The sequence below is a fragment of the Grus americana genome, chromosome 20 (assembly GCF_028858705.1).
Source record: "Grus americana isolate bGruAme1 chromosome 20, bGruAme1.mat, whole genome shotgun sequence".
NCBI classification, from domain to species: domain Eukaryota; kingdom Metazoa; phylum Chordata; class Aves; order Gruiformes; family Gruidae; genus Grus; species Grus americana.
The window spans coordinates 58,649-81,797 of NC_072871.1; the positions used below are offsets into that span (position 1 = coordinate 58,649).

At 50.8% G+C, this 23,149-nt stretch overlaps 1 protein-coding gene across 2 annotated transcripts in view; it reads right to left on the reverse strand.

The window, feature by feature from the left end:
- Window positions 1–403: 403 nt before the first annotated feature.
- LOC129215354 (dual specificity testis-specific protein kinase 2-like) overlaps window positions 404–23,149 on the reverse strand; it is a 54,309-nt gene continuing 31,563 nt past the window's right edge. For both annotated transcript variants that reach the window (XM_054848203.1, XM_054848202.1), the window contains exons 2-9: window positions 14,504–14,703; window positions 10,011–10,132; window positions 9,806–9,854; window positions 8,896–9,045; window positions 6,792–6,965; window positions 6,134–6,217; window positions 4,976–5,062; window positions 404–3,816 (exon numbers count right to left, since the gene is read on the reverse strand). In XM_054848203.1, coding sequence (XP_054704178.1) covers window positions 3,715–3,816; window positions 4,976–5,062; window positions 6,134–6,217; window positions 6,792–6,965; window positions 8,896–9,045; window positions 9,806–9,854; window positions 10,011–10,132; window positions 14,504–14,692 — 957 coding nt within the window. In that variant the 5' untranslated portion in view covers window positions 14,693–14,703 and the 3' untranslated portion in view covers window positions 404–3,714. The remainder of the gene's footprint in view (window positions 3,817–4,975; window positions 5,063–6,133; window positions 6,218–6,791; window positions 6,966–8,895; window positions 9,046–9,805; window positions 9,855–10,010; window positions 10,133–14,503; window positions 14,704–23,149) is intronic.

Sequence of the window (23,149 nt, forward strand, 5' to 3'; positions counted from 1 at the left end):
CAGCATGAAACTAGCTTCAGCTGGGGAGGGGAAATCATCTCACCGTGGTTTGGCCCTTTTGGCTTAAGGGCTGCTGGGGGGACATGAATCCAACAGCCTTTGCACTATGTTTGTGCTGCTGCTGTTACCTTGTGCCCACCCAACCGAAAGGAAGGGGTGACTTAAGACACCAGCTGACCCTGCCACAAACCAAGGGCACAGAGGGGCAATGGACTCAGAATACCACTTTCTCATAGGGAATACTCTTCTGTAAACTACTTTTAACTAAAGGTTTATTATGCCAGCTATGCTGATAGAGCATGAAGCTGTTTGTTTAGTTGTGCTCGGTGCCTATGCTTGGAAACATGGCCTTTTGGCAGCACCACTCAGCAGACTCAGGATAATGAAATGCAGCAGCCAGAGCTGATGTGGAAAAGAGCCACTAGACTTTATTCCCAAATGGCATTTATAAAAACAAACAAAGACACAATGGAGGATGTGGGAATGCAAGGCCCGTGAGGTGCAGCACAGCCGGGTCCACGCCGTCAGCACGGGTGGAGCAAGTGGCCAACAGAGGGAGGAGAGGCAGAGAAGGCAGCTGCTGGTCAGGTCCACCAAGGGCGAGCCTGCTGCACTGCCCAGACCCTCCACCCACCATTGCAGTTGCTTTGGTTCAGTGCCAGGACATGAAATTCAACCACTGACCTGGACTTTGTGTCAGACTGGCGTGAAAAAGCCAGGCCCTGCACTCCCAGCACAGGGCCTCATACCCAGAGGGCATCTCAGCAGTCATGCTCACCTCTCCCTCCAGCTCTGACCAGTGAAGAGATACTCTTGGTCCACGAGGTGCACCAAATTCCCAGACTACCTCTGTTCTCTGCAGATTCCCAACATTGGCTTTTCTAGTCCACATGGTGCCTGCAGACAGTCTTGGTCCCACCTGCCCCTGCAGCAGGCACCAAAGGCCCTTCTAGCAGGGACCCAATATCCTTTGGTTGCCTGAGAGCCAGCATATGGACTCACCATGACAATGGATGGGGCACATGGCAAGTCCAGAAGAAACACAGTTCTGATCCATCGCAGCTCAGACCATGCTGGCTATCCTCTGTGCAGAAAATATCCCTCCACCCCGGATCCATTTAATCCTTGAGCAGGTTTCTTACCCCCACGCAGATAAATAAACCCAAAAGATCTTCCTACATACCGCAGCATCATCAAGGTTTACACAACTCCACATGCCTTCTCTACTGTGTCCCAGCTCCACGGTTGTTTCTCAGCAGGACCAGAGTCAGATGTACAGCTGGAGGAAGGATCAGCCCAGTTTGTGGTAGGGCACCGCCAGCACCAAGCCTTGCTGGTCCTGGGAAGGGGATGCCAGCAGTGGAACAGCCCTGTAAGGAAGTGCCCCTGGAACAAGACACCTTCACCCCATAACAGGCTATTTGAGGGATTGGTATGTTGAGGGATCTTCCTTTAGTCTACTCTTGTGAGGGAGGGGCAGAGGAAGAACAGACTGCAGCTTGGCAGACCAGGCAGTATGGGGAAGGCTGGAGAAAGACTTTATGAAAGCAAAGCATCTAGCCAGGGACTGAGCCGAGGCAGACAGCTATCCTTCATCCATAGTGGTCTTTGGTAGAGGCTTTGTATCCCTAATACTTTGAGTGTTAGGACATACTGTTGGACTCCTCATTCTCAAGCCTATTCCTCTATGGAAGATGAGCCCAGGGGAGCCTGGGAAGCCTTGGGAGGCTGCAGTTAGCTCCTTGGGTCCTTTTCCTGGTAGCCAAATATACACCCTGTGATTTTCATCAAACATATTGCTGTGATGCTGGTGGTAACTGGCTCTCACTGAAGACAAACACATATATCAGTGCTGTTTGCACTGCTGTTGCAGTCCATTTCAAACCAGTGCAAGTCAAAAAGTGGCCACTCTGCCTCATCCAGATTGAAAAGCTTCCCTTATTTTCAGTCTTCTACTTCTCAAGGCTTTGCTTCCCCCTGCTGGCAGTATCCAGCTGGGATGAAGGTATTTGCTGGGCTGTTTGCTGTTGAGCAGGAGGTTTCTTGTGCAAATAAGTCAGTATCCCACAAAAGCACAACAGCACCTTTGGGGAAGGAGGAGCTGCAGATGCGGCCTGGAGATGTGGCTGAGCTGGTGACTCTAGTGTCATTCAGTGCATTTCATGCCAACTCCTGATTCCTTATGATCCCTGGTGAAAATGCATCATATTCCTCCACTATGTCTCTGTCCCAGCACACCACTGACACTTTCTTGTGCAGGCACCATGGCACAGAGATGTTGGGCTATATATGACACCAGATGAGTCATATATAGACTCCAAGAGCTCAAGATGAGACCCCAGGTAGCTCTACCATTGGGTGGGAGAACAGCCTTCAAGCTGTAGGTTGAAGGCCCACTGTACAAATACCTTTTGGTGGACAGATGAATGCTCCTTGCTTCAAGAGCTTACAGTCTACAGGAAGAGAGCCACAGCTCCACCACTATACGGACATGACACCTATTTACACCCAAAATCATTTGGGGCCCAGCAGAACATGTCTTTCAGACCAACGGCCCAGCACTCATCTGACCTGAGGGCAGGGACTCAACTGCTCACCCATTTCTCTTAATTTGCAATGCCAGACCACTTCTAGCCATTATTCTTTCCACCTCTGGTTTGGATGTGCAGCTCCAGCACCCTCCTCTGGCCCACAGAAGAAAACACAGTATCAAAACAAAGTCCCTTCCTGGCTGCCTGAGCCCGGGAGCCCGCAAGGGTGTCTCGCGTGGCCAAGGAGGTGATGGGTGCTGGGCGAGAGAAATGGGTGAGATGCTGGATGATGCTGGACCCAGTTCTCCCCCATTTCGGCCTCCCAAGCTGTTGGCATTGTGCTTGTCACCGTGTTTGCAGCAGGACGAGAAGCGGGGAGGCAGACCCCTCCATCTTTGAGCCCCAGTCAAGGGTGGCGGGGAGAAATCCAGACTGCTGTGATTCTGGGACATGTGTGTGACAAAGCTTTTCTGGGAGGAGATATTAGTCGGTTAGTCTGTACCTCAGTAAGGCACACCGTCCCCACCGCCTCGGCTGGTGCAGGTCAGCACCCTGTGGGTGGCCCCGGCTGACTCTCCAAAACCTTGCCCGATGCCTCCATGCCTGGGTGCACCCTGCGCACGATGCTGGGAGACCCAGCCAGAGACCGTACAGGGCAGATCTGTTCCTGCAAGGCTGCCGAGCGGGTGCTTTAAGGCTTTGAAATATAAGGCGATCCCGAGGCTCACCAAGCACCCCAAAACCCCTCTCCTTCACACTGCACAGACTCCAGCCCCCCAAGCGGCGATTCCCCAGGGTCATGGGGATAGAGAAGGGGAAGGCCCTGGGTGTGGGGGGCACGGGGAAGCAGGAGAGAATGATGTTTCTGTCGGGCATTTGGAAAGCATCCTCAAGGGAATTCAGGTCCCATCCCTCCAGCATCATTTGCTTTTAACAAGCAGACAAAGGCTGCTGGGTGTCCCAATTACATCTGTTAAAAACCTTAGCTAGGAAAAATATACCCTTCTCCATTTTCAGCTGTGTTCTCCATCCAAGAAATTACAGACTGAGACTATGATTAAATAAACAGCAGCACATCACTTAGCTCTTCCCTTCCCCACCTTCCTTCTTCACTCCTGAACCCCCAGACACTTAATTTACAGCTTGGGTGATTCTCTGCCAAGCCTCAGAGGGAGCAGGCAGCTCAGCCTGAAAGCTGATTGTCCCTCCTAGGCTCCAGGCTCTCTGCGACATCGTCCAACTCATCCAGGATCTCAGAGAAAGACGGTCTCTTAAATGCTTCAACCTGGAACGAAAAGGGAAAGCTGAAGAGGACGCTCCGGACAGGAGGCGGGTGCTCTGCAGCAACTCTGCTGGGTCCCCCAAGGCTGGGCAATGGCATCCATCCATCATTAACACTGGTCTAGGTCACACGCCTGCCGGTGGAGCCTTCTGGCATCATCCGCCGCTTGGTGATCCAGGCCAGGGCTGCTGCAAATGAGCAGCCACAGAACAGGTCCCATGGTGCGGTACAGCTCAAGCAAAGGCAGCAAGATGCTGGAAACCAGCCTCACATACCCCACCTGGACAGGGTGTGGGAACTGCTCATCCCAGAGCCCACCCAAATGGTGCAGGGGCAGGTGTTGTACAGGGAAAGGCTGCAGGTAGGTATCAGGAGGGAGACCCTGAGGTTTTTTTATGACAGCCAGGATCTAAGTATCTTGTTTCCCTGGCACAGCTCACCCTTAGTGGGCTGTGATCCCCCAACCCTTCTGGTGCCATCAGGGTGTACCCAAAGTGAGGGACATGGCTCAGAGCGTGCCCATCCCATACCCCTACTTGTGCCATCCTGGGGCTGCCCTTTGTGCCTGGGGAGCTGCACCAGAAACTCCCGAAACCTGTACATCACATAAGGGCAGAGAACAGCCCCAAGGGCTGGCAGGAGCCCATTATTATATCAACTTGCATTAGGAAGCTTCCCCTTGGAGACACCAGATCTGAACACACATAAATCTAAGCCAGTTGCTGACATGAATCACTACGCTGATTCAGGACAAGTTATTCACACATCCTCGGGACCCGTGCAAGGGTTCACTTCCGTTTGCTGCCTTGAGCTCCTAGCAATTAGCTGCATTATGATCACCCAGCTTCCCCACTCTGCCCGATTACTGCCTTTGTTTTTCTCTTCCTCTCAGAGATTAAAGTGATCCTCACTTTCTCTCTGCTTTGCCTCCCAAGGCTTTGGGCAGCATGGGGAGGCACCCCCCCAGCTTTCGCCATTATCTTTTATGCTGAAGCAAGAAAGTTTGGAGAACTATGGTCTGATGATATCTGTAATGCCAGGGCTGGTATTACAGATATGCAAGGCAGTGCCCTCCAGAGAGGATCAGCTGGGTGCCTCTGCCTGCAGGTTGGATACAAATCAAATAAAACCAAAGGAAAAAAAAAACTAGTAAGAGTCTCACCCGACAGCAGCCAGCAGCGAGGTCCATCACCCGCTTGGGGCATTCACTGATCATCCCTTGGAAGGCAGCAACATCCAAGCCATAATCCTTTGAGGAAGGGGGAAGAGTACATAGAAAAAACTTCAGCTATAAAGTCCTTTAAAAGCTCTTCATACTTCTCCACATGTTAAAGAACAGAATGCTCATGGTTTAAAGCTTTTAGGGTCTCCATCACAGCTACTTTACTGATGGCTATGCAAAGGTACCGGGGCAACATCAGCTCTGGCAGGACTGCACAGACAGGAAATCATTAGCAGAGCTGGGAGACTGCAGCATCCTTCTGCTTGCTATCCCGCAGGACAGTATGTATCCTCCTCAAAAAGCTCAAACTAAAGAGCCACAAAGACATAAACTAGTAGAGGAACCAGCACCAGGCGCTGAGCAGTGGCTGCTGAGGACAGGAACTGCAGATCATCTGGTCTTCCAACAGCAACTGAGAGTCGAAGGAGTCCAGCCAGCTGTCTCCATAACTACAGTTTTGTCCCTCCAGACTTCAGAGTCTCTGATATGTAATTCTCCTTCGTCTTGTGAACAGAGATGGAGCGTTAGTTCCTGTCCAGTCTCACAGAAACATGGAATCGTCTCTGGTCACTGCAAGTTCCTTGCAATGCTCCTTGGAAAGCAGCAATTTGCTGTTTTCCTGCTGGATTTTTCATCCCTGTTCAGGATAAACTTTCCCTTCCACTTTGTGGAAGGGAAATGTTGCAAATGTTGAAACAAAAAAGGCCATGTTTTTAGGGAAGCCCACTGTTTCCACATGAACTGTGTATTAACCACAAGGTATTTCAAAATAAACATCTGTGATGAAAGTTGTGTTTAACCTGACACTTCAATGGAGAAGCTGAAACGTCAAAGCAAAATGAAGTATTTGTAATCAAGGTCTTTAAACAGAAGTACTTAATCTCAAATTGTTGATCTAAAAAAAATTTTGAAACTGTAGATGTACTGAACTCTTATGCACTGAAAATTTTGAGATCAGATTTTCTCATGGAAAAACCTCTAGAGAGAAACCTGAGTGTGAACACATACATGTGTGTACAGGTCTGCCTGGTCCAGAGGGAAGCCACAATCTGGTACCATGGATAAAACACCATTAGATTTGGCTGCAGAAATCATTACCTGAGTCCTGGGAAGCACTTCAGGGTCAGCTGGGATCCTGCCCAGGATTTCACAGAGGACAATGCCGAAGGAAAACACATCCACCTGCAGGAGGGGTGGGAGAGTGGGAGGTGGGACAGGGCATGCACAGAAGCAAAGCAAAGGTAGTACAAACAACAAAGTCTTTCCATTAGTTACACAAAAGCCCATTGGAGATGGAGGCAGCAAACCCCTAAACTTCTGGGCTTCTGAATCCACCCAGAAACACCACAGCCCCACTCAGAGTCCAGCCTCATCTTCAGGAAGCCTGGCCCCGTGCTCTTGTTCAATGTGTCTGGTGCTTCTACCACAGCTCTGACACCTCCCCACTCCAGATCCTGCAACAGGCTCATCCGGCTATAACTCATCAAGCATCTTCCTCAGAGAGGCTTCACTGTGTTTGTCCATGGCAGCAATCCATTTCCCTAAAAGTTTAACTTAATAAGGCCACATAAGGAACTTCTAAGTTGCTAAGTAGAACATTAGTGAGCAAAGGTCTGGGTAGCAGGGACATGTTTCCCGGGGTGGGGGGAGGGAAGGGCTTTTCTGCTGTTGGGACATGTCACCAACAAAGGAGACATCCCCCATGCTCACTCGGGAGTTCTGAGGGTGAACAAGGAGCTGGGAAGCAGTGTCATACCTTCCGGTCATAGGGCTCTCCCCGCAGCATCTCAGGAGCCATCCAGAAAGCAGAGCCCACCAGAGACAGCTTCCTCTCCACATCCTTCACAGGCAGCTCCACCACCTCCCTGGCCAGCCCGAAGTCAGTCACCAGCGCCTCACGGCCTCGTGGCGTTACTCGAATGAGGCAGTTCTGAAAGGAGCCCATGGGGCACAGCATGAGATCCCCAGCAAGGAAGGGCCTGGACACTTCACTTGAGCGGCACCTTGCCAGCCCTCAGCCCCACCTTGCCATTACAGGCTCTGCCCTCCCCAAAGACCTGCATCCAGGCAGCACACATGGAGTGCACAGGGCAGATCAGGGATGGACCAATCACATCTGAAGCCAGGGAAAGTCCTTTGAAGAAGCTGTTCAATGGACATGATGATCCACATCTTTTTTTTTTGAAAGAGACCTCAAAATGTGCATGTTGATCCTGTTCATCATTCAGCCAAAGGCAGGCAGGATCACAGCCACAGCCCTTCTCATGGCCCACAGCTACACATCCCTAACATGGCTTTCTGGAGGTATTCCTGTAAAATTATCTTAAGGTTTCTCAAAATCCCAGCGCTTTCAGCCTGTTCAGTTCCCCAGGATTTCCTCCTAGGCGTCTTCTCCAGATGGCTCTCACTAACAACTAGATTTCAAGTGAGTACATACACACTTCTCTCCTATATCTTCAGCAATCGTCACTGCAGGTTTCCTAGGTTTCCCTGGGGAAGGATGAACCTCTTTCAGGGTTGAACCACCACAGCAAGACAGAGGACACAGGCAGGGGCCTTCCAGCACTCACTAACTTTCCACAAACAGATCTGGAAAGCTCCTGAGCTCATCAGCTACCACCAAATAGGAAATTACATCTCACCTGACTTCAGAGCACACTGGCCAAGAAATCTGTGGTCTTGCCATGTCCTTGCCTGGTGTTTGCGATTTCATGGTTAGTGACCGAGCCAAGTAAACAGCCCAAGATTACAAAGGTGAGGTTCGTTGCTGTGCTGATACCTCTCAAGACTCTAATGCTCGACTGGCTTCACCACTGCCAATCTTCATCATTATTTCAAGTTTCTCTTAAAAAGCTCACAGAACACCAAGAAAAATGGCTTGTGAGAGATACAGCTCCATCCAGTGTCAACTGCAAGGACTTGCAGGCTCCATTTCCATGAATCACCAAGCCAGCCTCTGGCATCAGGTATAGTCCAGGCTGGTGACCAACCTCTGAGCTCACATTCCCTGTGATATCATGGACACGCTGCAGATCCATCTGAGGTTTGGATAGTTTTTTTCCCAAGAGAGAGCAAGAAGGCACTGCCCCACCATGTTCCTACTGCTGTACCAGTGGCAGAGGAAGAGCTACATCAAAGCCTGTCCCCATGGACAAACCTGAGAATGGCAAAGCCCCAGGGCTGTTCCTGCCCCCCATCAAGCAGCATGAGCCCACAGTGGGGAAAGCAACATCCCAGCCAGAGGGCCAATACACCAGGAACATGATGTGCCTTGGCCTTACACCCAAAGCCTGGCTTCAGATGCCTTCACAGCTGCCAGGGTGTAAAACCCATGGAGGTGACCATCCTAAAACTGGTGACCTGGATCCTCTGGATCAAGGAAAAACAACTTCCCTGCACTTGAGTGAGGAGACACACATCTCCTGAGCTCTGCTGATGCTCTGCACACAGACAGGGACCATCTCACATGGCACTCATTCCCAGGGCCCATAACCAGCTCCTGTTAGCAACAGCTTCCTCCTTGCTGTGAGCAGGAAAGGAAACCTCTAAATCTGGCAGAGCTTCTCCTGCAACCGTAGGCAAAGAAAACCATATGCAATCCTGTACACATTTCCATCTGGTTTCTCTCCTGACAGCAACGGCACTAAGAGCAACGTATTTTTATCTCTGTCTGGGTCTCCTGCTTGGCAAGTGATGCATGCAATGTAGTGACAGGTTTTATCAAGAAAGCTTTCTTGCCTGCAGAGGGCTTAGCATGGAGAAGAGGACTAGCATGAGGCCTCCTGGATACAGCCCTAAGGGGTCCCTAACACAGTTGTCTTCAGTAGTGTGGGGGTGACGTCCCCTTTCCAGCTGCGTACCTTGGAGTTGAGATCTCGGTGGTAGATGTTCTTGGAGTGCAGGTAGATCATGCCTCTGGTGATGTCAGAAGCTAAGTCCACTTTTTCCTTCCACGTCAAAGCAATGTCTTTGCTGGCCAGGAGCTCCTCCAGGCAACCCCCATTCACGTACTGTGAAGAGAAACAAAAAGCGGGTGGCTGCGTGGCCCAGCACAGGCTCCCCCAGAGCTTCCCAGGTGGTGAACCCTCCCTCACCAACCCAGGAGCCCCTCCTTTGGTGAGGAGGTTGGGAATGCCACTGCACGTGCAGGCCCCTGAGCATGGCACGGTGCAAATACCCCTCCTGGCACAGCAAGTCACTGCCGGTCTCTGGGCTCAGCCCCCCCTGCAGGGACGGCTGTATAAGCCAGCTGTGGTCCTCCCTCACGGGCAGCGATCTAGAGGCAAAAAGCCTGGCAGCAGCTCAGTCAATGTCTTCTGCCACCGACAGCACAGCAACAAGGTGAGACCTCGCTGGTACCAGCACAGGCTTTTCCATTTGACCACACCACCATTCCGGAGCAACCCTGGAGGTCCTGCTGGTCTCCATTTGCTTTACTTTCTACTCCTGCCCTCCATCCCTGGCTCTTCTCCCAGCCAGCTGGTCCATTCTGTCCCTTTGGTGGTACCAAGCCAACGTGAAACACTTTTTGGCTATCCTGCTTGAATCTCATGGCCCTGCAGTGACTGTGCCCCACTCCAGCTGTGACCAGCTGTGGGGCAGAAAGGACCAGAAGCCCCTCTGAGGCAATCTTGCTAGTCCAGAGCCATTCACATGCGCAGGAGTCGGAGAGGTGTAGATATGCGTTACAGGATATCTGCCATCCTCCCTGACAAAGAATCGCAGAGTCCTTGCCTGCCCACAGCACACTTAAAAGCAAGAAACCTTTACCTCCAGAATGGGGTACAGCTTGTCATCCTTCACGCATATCCCAAGGTACCTAAGCAGAAGAACACGCACACACACACACAGAAAAAAAAGGAAAAGAAGCCATCAAGGTTCAGCTCAATCCCTCACTGCAGAACTGCCTTAGAGACACCAAGGCAACTCCAGCCATTGCCAGTGCCCACTGCTCATGGCCAGAGGATGTGCCCACCTGACAATGTTGGGATGGGACAGCTTCTGCAGCAGGCTGATCTCACGCACAATCACCTCTTGGTCCACGTCGTTCTTGTAGATCTTCACCACCATCACTTTACAAGTAGCAGCCTGGGTCACCTGCAGCCAAGGTTGGAGCAGGACATCTTTTAGTTTCCAGAGGTCTGCCAGCACCTCTGGACAAAAGCATCCCTTCCCAAAGGCCTGAATTTCATTTCCCTGCTGCCCAGAGCTTTGCACAGTCATTTGCACAAGTGCAAGGTGCTGTCCCTGCCAGATAAGCTCCGCTCCAGTGATGCCTGCCTGGGTGGCAGGGGACAGCTAGGTCCCTCCTGTCCCAACATATCACAACACTATTTCTCTGCCAAAATCTGTGTGTTCCTCGGGCTGGAGCGGCTTACTGCAGAGCTGACATTCTCCCCTCCAATGCCTTGCATTCTATGTCCCTTCCCAACCACAGCCTAGCCCACATCTCCATCCCACCTTCCTACCTGGGTCTGATCACTGTACAAGTCTGCTGGCCACACTCTTCATCCCCAATTCCTTCTGCACCCCTGCCCACGGCCAACCTCCTCCACCCAGGCTCTGTGAAGCTAAAGCTTTGAAAGCTAAAGAACAGGAAACAAAATGCTCTCCCCCACCTTACAATACTGAACAGGCTGAGCAGGCATTTTTAGGGCGAAATTTGCTGTCCCCTGTGGAGGCACCAGGGTTGGGCAGCACTGAACGCAGGGGTTTCATGCAGGCTGCAGGATGTGCAGGGGTGCCCTGGCTCTCAGCCTCAAGCACTGCAGCTCATGTTATCTGGGTTGACGATCCAAATAGCAGTTTCCAGACCACATCACAGAGCATTGTGGTACTTTAACACTTCCACACTCAATTAACATCTGTTTTAAGGAGACTCATGTATCAGGTGTGGCCCACACTGACATCCTGACAGCTCCCCCGGGGCTAGCAAAGAATCCAGCCATGTGTTTAATTTTCTCTCATTTTGAGGTTTGTAGGGTCTTGTTTGTTTAAGGGAAAAATAGTTTAGACACAGCATGAGCTGGCTTAAGAGCAGCACTCTGAGTCCCAAAGTGTCACCCATTGCTCTCTGTGATGGCTACTTTACAGATAAGGTTACTAGCCCAGGTGAGGAGAACAAAGAGCTGCATGTAAGACATAGCTGGCCTGGAAGGAGAGAAAGGTTCATTATAATCAGGGTCACAAAACAAACTGTCTTGGGAACAACATGAACTGCTGCTTCCTTTCTGAAGGAACGCAAGCTGATAGTCTATGCTATCGCTGGAGTAACTCTGCCTCTCTACTCTGAGGGCTCTGACACCCTCACCTGATGGGACTTCATAACCACAGACTGTGGGTCACTAATCAGATGTAACTGATTATTAAGTGTAATTGCACAGATGTCAATATAACAGATGCTATTGATCGTCTTTGCGCAAAGACTGTGACTGCCCTTATGCCCAGGACAGAGTAGAGGGAGCAGCTGAAATCTGAAAGATCTGAAAAACTTTCAGAAGAGCTAATACTGGGTTTCAGTGAGACCTATTAGGTCTGCACAAGCGCTGGTGGAGACACCGAGCTTCCAGGTGAGGTTGCGTGTCCCAAGTGGACACCAGCAGAGTTCACAAATACTGCCTGGGCTGGTGGAGTTGGCAAGCACTGGAGGGGTTCCTGTCCACAGGGCAATGCAAAGTCCAGCCTAATCTGGAGAAGAAATGACTGAAAAGCAAGGGTAGACCCATGCCCAAAAAAAAGTAGTGGGAGAGATGTGCTCAGGGAGGTAATGGGCTCAGAGGGCTTCTTCCAAGACCACAGGCCCTAAGACTTTGCTCTGGCCAACCTGGAGCAATCCTTGGTCCACTCTGAATCACGCAGTATCCAGTTTTGTCCTGGATTGGTGTGAGAACCAGGAAAGTGCAGAGGGGCCTCCAAGTTATTCGCATTTCATGCTAACGAGTGATGAAGGGTAAAGATCTGGTGTCAGCCTTGAGTGGAGAAATAAAGGTGAAAATCTGGCACTGGAAAGTCGCAGAAAGACAGGCAGTGGGACTGTGCTTCCTTATGTGTACGAAGATTTCTGAGGGCCAACAGAGAAAGAGGTTGCTCAGAGGCTCCTTTTGGGAAATGACTTAAACCAGCCTCAGAAAAAAGAAGTCATGTTGCATTTCTCTCCTGCTTTAGAGCACCTCAGACCCCTATGTATGAGAGCGCTGCCAATGAAAGAAGCTCTAAGCTTTCCTCAAAAGAAACTTATACTTGAATAGTTCCTTATCGCACATCAGAAAACTAAGGCATAGAAAGAAGTACATTGTGCCCAGGTGATGCAATGTGTAACTCACAGAGTAGAAGGCTGTGCCCAGAGTCTGAGTCACCAAGTAGAACCAAGTGAATCCTCCTTCCTCAGCCAACTCCTGAGAATGGGCTTAACCGAAGGACAAAGGATGGCAAGAGAAAAAAGCAGCCAGCACAGGCAGTGCCAGCACTTTGGGGAGTCTATGTCCTCACTGCGGGAGCACTTTGGAAGACAGCATCTGTTGGCAAAGAGCTTCAAAGGACCATCACCAGTGATGCTTAGCAGCAGGAGTGCTGCTGTTCAGCACTACGAGCCCACAGGGGGCTGGCTGACCAAAGAGGACCACGAGTCATCAGAGCACTTGGTTATGGCTGCACTTGAGTTCCCCAGACAAATGTCAAGTTCTTACAAAGGACTGTCCTTGTCCCAAATCCTCCTCCACTGTCTTCTATTTGATGCATAGCATTTCATTCAAACTTTTTTTTCTCTACATTTCTTTTTCTGCTTCTGCTTCAAGAAGTTATTTAATTTTCATTCAAGATCTGTGTCTCCAGCCTGCCTACTGCTGGAATTTCATTCACTGCCAGGGCAGCAGGAAAATGTCACACGCAGAGGAAACAGAAACTGTTACTATGAAAATCTGCCAGATAAAGAGAAAGTGATGGCAACAGCACGCTGTGTAGGTGAGGAAAGCAATTAGTAGGAGGCAGTGGTGGGGAGAGGTATTTGTCATGTATTGCTCCAGTCTGCGAAGAGCTGCCATAGACCTTTGGCTGGAGATTCCCCTAGAACAGCTCTAGTGCACTGTCCCTCGACCTGAAGTTCACCCAAAGGCTTTATCACAGCACCAAGTCCAGATGCAGCAGAGGAAGAGACAGAGCCTTGAGAAAGCAATGTGCATTTATCTCTCTCCGACTTGCATATTTTCTGCAGTTCCATGGCCAGATCCTGCCAGCCTGGCTCCATTAGTTTCAACTGGCCACACGTGCTTAGACCAGCCAGGGATCTGACTCAGAACATGTCAGAGTACTACTCTGGCAGAAGGATCTTACACTGGCCCAGGAGAAACATGCAGTCATGATATTTATCACAGGGCCGGGCAAGCTAAGGAGCTGAAGGCAATGGTAGAGTCGGGCCCAGTTTGTTTCCACTGGGTCTGTGCCACGTCCCAACAACCAAGACCAGTGTCAGCAACCACATTCCAGAGGGCTGCTGGGAGGAGAGATAAGCTGGGCGAACCTGGCCACACTGCAAAGCAACGTGGCATCTGCTCACAGGGATGAAGGCTAAGTCTCACTTCCTAACATGATGCACCACTTTTCGCTTTGCTGTTCATAGAGCAGTGACCACCAAGGGCTGCAGGGAAAGAGCTCCAAGTGCCATCCATTACCCCCAAACAAGCAGTGGCACTCCCGGGCCGAGGAGCAGCACTGGAAGGGGAGCGAAGCCAGCAGGACCCTGGATCCTGTGCTTGCTCAGAGAGGGTTAAACAAACTCCCACACCAGTGGAGCTTTGTGCAGGGAGTGACTCACAACAGCCCCAATGAGAACATTGGTGACACAACACCTGCATCGTGCACTGGCTTTCGGGGAGCCACGGGTCTCCTGACGTGAAGGCAGCAGAGGCAGAAGTGGACAGACCAGCAGCCTGTCCCAGCCTGACCCTGCCCCAGCTCCCCTGCTCTGCCCCACCATCACTGTAACGCAGGACAGCAGCCAGAGAGCGGTGACAGCACTGGCGTCTCCACAGGGTGTGGGTGGCAGGTATTCTGGGAGACACACACAGCTAATTTTTACGTTCTTTTTCTCTAATATATCTTGCTACAGTTTTCACAACAAAACCTGCACAGAGCATAAATATCCCCTAATCTCACCCAATACCCAGTTTAGCTCCCTGGCAAGCCTGTGGTATGGCAAGATGACAGTAGCAATGAACACCGATTGATCGAGTCCTCCCATTTCCTTTTCACTATGGAAGGCGAGATGCGCATCCAAGGCGATGTGCTGGGTGCGCAGAGGGGATGTGTCCTTTCCTCCCCCACCCCATCCATCCTGCCAGAGTGAGCTGAGAGGCATGAAGACGAGGAAATAAGCTTGGGGACAGGTTTTTCCAGTAAGGCACCACCTACACAGCCTCAGCAGCTGCTCATCTGCTCTCACACGGATCACGGGCTGCCTGCATGTCAGTTTACCTTGTAGACCTTGGAGAAGAAGCCGCTGCCTATCAGCTCGGTGTTGAAGTTTTCCCAGAACTCCAGCTTCCTGACAGCTGTGCGCAGCCTCTGCCAGCGGTCCACGTGATAGTAGGTGTCGGACGACTCACCGTAGTACTGCATGGGGCCAGAAGGCTCCGTTGTGATCAGCCCTGCCTCGCACATCATGGGGGCACCAGCTAAAACACAGTGTGTTTCACAGTGAGCCAACAGCAGCATTTGGACATCAAACAAATACCTGATCAGGACTGGATGAAGCCTCAGAACAGAGGGAGAGGAGATGAGGCACCAAGATGATGCACCCTGCCCTGGGAAGCACCCATGGGTACTGTCTCCTGGATAAGTCACCCTGGGCTTCGGCCTGCCTTATGCAGGTTGTATTCGTACATTTTTAGACTAGGACTTAAAGATGTCAAATTAGCATGTATTCACTTATACCTTCTAAAGGTTTACAGCAGACAGGATGCATCACCTTCAACACATCATAGTGCAGCCCAGGAAAAGTCCAGGGGACTTGGTCTTGTTCAGCCAGCTTATGTTGAGTTAAAAGCCACCATGTCTAACTTGGGCTTTTAGCGTAGGTCACATGCCACATACTAACGCCACATCCGTTACCCCAGAGCTCTAGACAGAGCTTAACTACTATTGCAGACAGAGGGTCATGGCTTGAGTGTGCTAGCAGGAAACAGTCTTAAAAGTGTCTTCACTTGGCAGGTGCCTACAGTTCATTAGAAGTGCTAAGGAACCACAGAACAAGGAAATGCCCGAGCAACCGTCCTCCTGTCTGTGTATCCCAAATTTGACTCCAAGCCCCAACTGTCTCTGCTAAATTGTTGTCCTTTTCCACTGCCCTGATTCTCACCCTTCGCTCTCCAGTGCCTCCCTGGTGCCTTTTACAGGACCAGGCTCACGCTCCTCCAAAGCCATATGCCAGCCTTCCCTTTTGCCCACATTGCTTGCCTCTAGTTATTTCCAAAAATGCAGGGGAGGCAAATCCAGTGGAAAATGGGCTTCTGACACCCTGAGCAAGGTGAGTAAGGCATCTGTTTCTGGGTAATTGTCAACAACTGTTGGTACACTACAAAGACGTCTGAGCACCTTCCACTCACAGCATCTGCTCAGATTCCTGGGGGCCTGGTGAGCTGCTTTGCCAGACTGTAACCAGATGAGACAATGGTCAACAAAGGGTAATTTTTCAATGCTTCCAGCTGAAGCAAAGGTAAGCTCTGCCCTCCCTAAGTTTCTGTCCTAGGTCTTGCACCAAACAAGGAGCTGTATCAGCATCCCTTGATCCCGTGGATTATTTCATAGCTTCATACTTTGCTTCATACTTTGCTTCTACAGGGTGAGGCAAAATCTGCACTGCGACGTGCATAAAATATTTGTGCCATCTGCCTCATCCACCCATGGTCCAGCCAAGAGCCAAAGAGAGAGCTGCCAAATGGAGACGGACAGATGTGGTGGCAGGGCTAAGCAGGGCAGGAATTCAGGAAGAGCAGAGGGCTAGGATATGGGGCAGGCAGGCAGACCGTACCAAGCAGGGCAGGGATCCCTGACACGAACAGCAGGCAAGCTCCAGGGTGAGACTCAGGGAGCCGCAATGCAGGGGAACAACAGCACAAACTTCTGAAAGCAGGCAGACACCAAAGTTGCCACCACAGGACAGTCCCATACAGACTGCAGGAATTCAGTCCCAGCAAAATCAACACGACACATGGGCTCTTACCTGGCTGCAGGCAAACACCTGCAGGACCAAAGGCCCAGAACTGCTCATGGACAGGCGAGCCCATGGCCACAGTCAGTGGAGAGCACTCAGGTCAGGCAGGGCACATGGAAGAGGTTATAGGGCCACAGCTTTACCCCTGCTTGATATTCATTAAATAGAATTTTCTACTTTACAGGGACAGAAATGTGCTTGGGTTAGTGCTTAGACACTGTTTAATTTAGGGTTAAATGCACTACTTGTTTTGCTAACAACCATACCTTTGAAGAAGAGCCAAAGGACTGATAAAAAAGCATGCTTTGCTAAAGGGGATCCTTGAAGGAGCGCTGGAAAACTGATAAAAAAAGGACGCATTCTGCCCCAGAAGGTTCCCAGAGCTGGGTGATTGCCAGAGAGGCCTGAAGTCAACAAGAATCGCCAGTAACCAGGGTAAGAGAAAGGTGGCTGGGGGAGTTCACAACCACCCACCCAATTAAAGGGCTATGCAAATTACACCCCCCACATCCTCAAGGAGCATGTCTGCTAATTTAAAGATGCTTGACCAATAGTAGATGATGTGGTAATTAATAACCAATTAGCATAAATTTAGGCAGGTTTTTCTAATCCTGTAACAAGAGAAATATGTGGTACATTCTGTGTGTAGTGTGTTAGCTTTGTGGAATTACCACCTAGCACCCATCTTTGCGCAGACATGAAATAAATAAAATACCTCTGCTCTGTGTGTCTATTGGCGTACTGCACACCGGGTAAACGAGCCCACTTTTGGGACAACACTCTAACCCAAGGACAGGCAACCAAGGTACATCCCATGATGGGACGCAGCTGCAGGGAACTGCCTGGAGGTTTTTGCCTTGGGATGGTCACTGCTCCTGAGAGCCAGTCCCACCTGAAACGCAGCCATGCTCGGCCCCTCTCACCCAGCTTGCACCCAGGCACTGCGCACTGGCACAAGGGAAGAAGAGGCTCATGCAGAAGCAGGGGACAGGACTCACATCAAGGCCACTCAGTGCTGCTAAAGCCGACCTGCTCTGGCTGTGTCACGGAAGGCATGACCTTCCCACAGGGACGATTCATCTGGATTCTGCAAGGATCTCTCCCTGTGGTGTGCAACGTGACCCAGCTTCAGCAGCACAGAGCACAGGCACTGGCACAAGCTGGTGGCAGGGTGCAGCAAAGGGTTTTTAGTGCCCAAGGCCGCGCTCAGCAAGCAGGGCCAAGGAGCAGGAGGCAGACGCAGATGCCGCAGCTCCAGGGCAAGCAAGTGGTGCTTCATCCTCAGTCAGCAAGACACAGAGGAGCTCCTCCACATCCTGCACAACTGGCCAGGACATAAGGGGACACTGACAGGGTCTGATGCTTTCTGCTGACCCCAAGCTGCCAACAAAACATAGAGAAGGAATGGCAAAGCATTGCCCTGCACATCGGACCCGTCTTTGAGGATGCACTCTCAGGGTTTACCTGCTCCTGCCCCCAATCCTGGGACACAGGTTTGCCCTCTCCTGTTGTGTGGATGGTGAAACAGCAACACAGCAAGCCACAGCCTCACCCCGGAGCGCCGGCAGAGCTGTGGTGAGCGCTGCCAACTGCTGCTCAAGCCACCAGAGACACTTACCCAGCAGGCTCTGAAAGCCTCTCCCTCCACTTTAGCACCCTTGAGTAACAAAAGACAGAGCAGCCTTTCCTCGGCAGAGCAGCACACCCACAGGTGCCCTGATCCCCAGCCACCTTGGAGACACTCCTGCCTGCAGGGTGACCCAGCACAGACGCGACAGGTCCCCTCAAGGAAGGCAGGCTGCTGGGGCTGCCTCTTCCACAGGGAACAGTCTCCTTTTCAGAGGCCTCTCTGTTCAGTGCTTTTCCCACATACCATCTCCTCCCGACATGACCTAGTTCATCAATTGCCTCTTTGTCCAGTAAAGAATCCCTGCAGCACCCCCAGCACGCTGAGAATGGCCCCTCACATTATGCCGCCGAGTGGGAGCCGAGGCTCTATTTTCTTCTTATAATGTGGCTGTTTGTCCCCAGATTAGTGCTGACACATAGGCTGGAGGAGAAAACGGCCTTTCAAAATCCCAAGATTTATTTGAAGCCTTCCTAGAAGCCGGGGAGGGAGGCGGAAGAGGGTGGGAGAAGGACCGGGAGCAGGAAGGGCGGTCTCAGGGGACAGCCTGCAGCCCCAGGCAGCAGGGCAGGGCACGGCCTTGCGTTACAGCAAGGTTTAGAGCACCCAAAGCTGTGCTTTTGTCTGAGCAGGCAGCTGCCTGGATCCCTGGTGCTCCCAGCTTGAATTCAACCCACAGTGGGGAGACCAGGCTAGGGCACTGGAGGAGGCTCGTCCCCTTCGAGGGGAGAGGGGAGACAGAGCCACTGGCTTCTACCTCCCTCCGGGGAAACTGCCCACGTCCCCAAGCTTTCAGCTGCGCCCACAGCGAGGGAGGAGCTCCCTCTGTACCCGGCAGCCAACATGTACCTCCCAGCTCCCCAGGGTGGCAGGAAGCACCAAGGAGGCAGCTCACAGGCAGCCACAAAATGTTTGGATGCTGTGAGCTGTCATTGCAGGGAACCCACTCCTTGCCAGACTGAAAACATGAAATTAGCAGTCATTTTGAAAAGCAGACCTGATGTACCATCTTCCTCTGGGCTTTCCTCATCTGCAGACACCAGAGAGGCACCCGCACGCCGCATGGAAGGGTCTGGCTCCCCAGCAGGGCTCGCTGGGGCTGCCCGGACTTGCTGCTATGCCACAGGCTCGGCGAGGCTCCAGCAGCTGCCAGGGCCATAACCAACCCCGTGGACACACTCTGCAAAAACAATCATGCAGCCAAAACCATGGCTCCGGCCCCACTGCCATGGCTGGCTCCAGCCCAGGGAAGGGCCCAGCAGGAGTAGGCAGGCGTTGGGGGGTTTATTGCCCCTGTTCAGCAATGCAGCACCCATGTCTCTCAAGTAAGCCACCACCCACCCAGCAGACCAGCTCTCCCAGACCCAGGCAGAGGCAGACACGGCCCCGAGCATCTACCCAGCCACAGGCTCTGCTGCAAGGATGCAAACCCCAGGCTTCAAACCCCTCTTCTAGACAGTAAATTTTCCTGAAAAAGGGAAGAAAAGACTCTTCCTCCCCTCACCCGCCAGACAGCCAACCTGACCCCCCTGACACTATATCTGGGACTTTTCTTCCAGTCATCAGGACAGCAGAAAGCTTCTCCCCAGCCTGCTTGGCCAGCAAGCGGGAGGCTGGACCGGCCCCAAGGTCTTCCATGTATCAGGAAGCCCAGTGCCTGATGGCTGGAGCCTTGCCCTGGGGAGCAGCATGTAAAAGTTCCTTGGTGCTTGCTAACAGCATTGCATGCAAAAACCTGCTGCAAGTGGGATCACTCTGTAAACAAAGTGTCTTTGCCAGGACAGCAGGGTGCGCAAACAGGGGAACCCACCCTCCTGGTGGAGAAGGGGGTGTGCACTGACTGTATACATGTGCGTGCGTGCGTGCACACGCGTGCAAATTTTGGCCTGGGGGGGCATCACATACAGAAGGACGTTTAGAAATCTGTAGGTGCTTATCGACATTTTCTAAGTATCTAGCCATGGGGGTTTACCTGTTGTGTGCCAGTTGTTTACATCCCATCAATAAGTCAGTAAATCACTTCAGTCCCCAAACGGTTTAAACCACACGAGATGAGTGGTTTTCTCCTGCAGCACACATGTGGAGCACATGGGCAACGCTCCCTGCAGCCCTCTCCGTCCTGCCCTGCCTGTGCTTGGCTCACACAGATGGAGGGATGCATGCTCCTCAGCTCCCAGGTGAAAACACAAAGCAAATCCAGATAACGATGGTGACATTAGATGAGATCATCTGTCTAAGCTAGATGAACAAAACACCTCAGCAGAGTTACTCAGCATGTATCTCTGTCAACAGAAATGGACTTTCTTCCATTCTGGCTTTTTATAACAGACACCAGCAAACTTTCTTGTAGCATAAGGAAAATAACCAAATAAATAAAAAAATAACCAAAATGGATTTGCTGACCAGTACTGTATTGCTCATCCCTGAAAATCTGTCATCAGTAGTTTTGAGTTCTTGACCCACAAAAAAAAGGAAAAAGTATTTCCCAAATTCTCCCGGCCTAGGGAGGAGGCTGAAGACAGACCACAACTCCCACGGTCCAGCAAGAAGATGGCTTCCCACAGATAAAACTGTGAGATACACCAGTGTGATGATGTCAGGAACAGCCCTGCAGCTCCCAGCAGGAGCACGGACCAGCTGGCTTTCCCTGGATGCCATCGTTAAACAAGTTAGCAATTAGCTTTTCGTAGACATCCTCACGTACATGAGAACATCTAGTCTAAGCTTGGCTGTTTCCCTCATGCTAATCCCGATACATTTGATCTCTCCAGTCAAAAAGACAATTTTCTGTTGGAAAAAAATAAAACAGAATCAGGAAGGCAAATTCCTCTCTCCACAGGAAGGCAAACTAAAGTAAATTACACAGCAGGGATAAAGGGATAGTTGCATTTCATTTGAGCACGAATGCATTTTTCATAAAATGAAATAAATAAACACAGCCCGGAAAGTAAGACTTAAAAAGCTCAGGGTAAGTTACTGGTAAAATAAATCATGTTCACTTTGCAAATTCAAATTATTATTATGCTGCTGTCAACAAGGACATCTGTGAGCAACAGACCTGGATGAAATCCTGCCCTGCTGGGATGGCATCACGCTCACGGGGCTGGGATCACACCCTGGACTGCAATCCCAGCTTTGATTTAGCTGTTTGATTTCAAACCTATCCCTTGCCAGGTAAGAAAGAAACCTTGGGAAAGATCAAAAATCTGGGAAATCTGCTTCCCCAGGAAAGTCATGAGAGAAGTGATAACTAAAGTATCCTTTTACTGAGGGGAAAACACCAAGCAATAAGGACAAGGGCATTCATTGTAAGATCCAGCAAATGGGAACTCAGATGATCCAAGAGGACAGCAGGTTCTTGGTACAGGTTAAGTATAGGTCTTTGTTACAACTGGCCACCGTGTGACAGAAATTCCCTTTGAAATCTGAAATAGTTAAAAGCCTCCAGGCATGTTATGCTGAGGGAGGACCTAAGCGTTAGAAAACCTGATCAGGACACAGTCTTGATCCCACCTAACTTCCAAACAAGATGCATGGTATTCAGAAAGCAACCTAACCAAAAAGCGTAAAGTTTTCAGGTGAAGATCTATGGCTGATGCTACCTACAAGAGGGAGACAAGCTCTTAAGATCTTCTGGCCCTAAAAATCGGTATTTCCCCAAGACTTTCAAGGAAGAGATTAATTGTCTGTAACTTTAGCAACGAACATTTTTGAAGATAATTGGAGAGGGACTCTAGCAACCAACTTGCTCCCTCCCCACAGGACAAGTCTACAGCGGAGTAGAGACTCGGCCAGTCCCCTCCTCATCCAAGGAGTCCTGATCTCCAGCTCCCTTGTGCCCACACCCAGTGAACCAAGTCCAACTTGAAATGGCTTTCACAAAACTGATAAAGACTCATCAGGCCAGGATACATAAAAACATTTAGGCAGCTAAGATGCAGTTTGGCCTCGAGCAGGGTTAAGGACTGCCAGGCACCGAAGTCTTCCAAGAAGAACTTGGCTGTTCTGCACTAAGTTTGGGGCAAGTTTAACCCAATCATCTGTGAAGGTCTCTGCGTGGAGTGCTCCGTGGTAACACGCCCACGCACAGAAAGTGCCACAGCACTTCCTGCACGATGGGAAACTAGTGGGTGAAGAGAAGGAAGAGAAACAAGATAAGTGGAAACACACTCTCTAGGGCAGTCGGCCTTGCAAAATGGATGATGATCGACAAGGCACATGGATTCCTTTGAGATGGAAAGGTGCAGAAAAGAGTAGAAAAAAAATAGTCGTAACAACTCAGCAGTCACAAGCCTAATCCCACACATTTACTGTCTATCTCTGTTCCCTTTGCTACACTCTTCATGCATTTTCTGTGACTTTTATTTTAATTCTGAAGACTCATGGTACAAGACCCCTAACTGATGTCATATGGCACTTATTTCACCAGCATATATAAACCTCATTTTCCCCTGATATTTAATTGATGCTATACAAATGAAGAAGCAGAGCAGGGCATGTGGGTGTTTAAAAGGAAGCTCAGCATGTAGGAACTGTCAAGCGTTTGAGCTGGCTAGAACATGCCCAGCCCACCCTCTCCATCAAGAAAAACGCATTAGGATGAGAAAAGATACTGTGACCTTACTGTTAAAATGTTTGAAGCATCATCTGATAGCGATTACCATAACTTGCTTCTTGTCACAGCCCAGAGACGGGGGCTGGAGGCTGTGCAGGGCCTGGGGGGAGGTGAGGGCTGTACTGTCAAACAGCCCATGACGGGCTGGGCTCCTTGCAGACCTGAACATGCTCCACAGCAGGTGAAAGCTGTGTCCTTTATCTTTGGGGTTTCCAACCAAAACCCCAAAGACAAATCTCAAATCTCAACCACTCTGTGTTGTTCCCAGAAGCCAAAAGATTATTTTTAGCTCAAGGATTGTTCTTGGTGCAGATGGCCAGAGTCCTAAGCTAGAATAAAGGCTCGGGCTGTCCGCCACACACTGCTGGCGGATCACCCCACGGTGAATGAGCCTCTGTGTCCATCTCTCTTCAAATGCCAAAAGGCAGGAAAAGAACTTCGCTGGTTTTGCAAGACATTCTGATATCTCAACAAGGAAAACCCCACCTGCAACAACCAGTATCGCTCCTTGTCAGGGAGAACATGGGTTCCTGCCCTTCGGGTCCTCTCCTGCACATCTTATTTGGTCTCCCAAAACATTTGCTACCACCTGTCCATAAGAATGCACTGGCTGGAGACAGCCACACGCTGCGCTGCAGGTGCACTGGCAGCTTACCACAGCAGTAA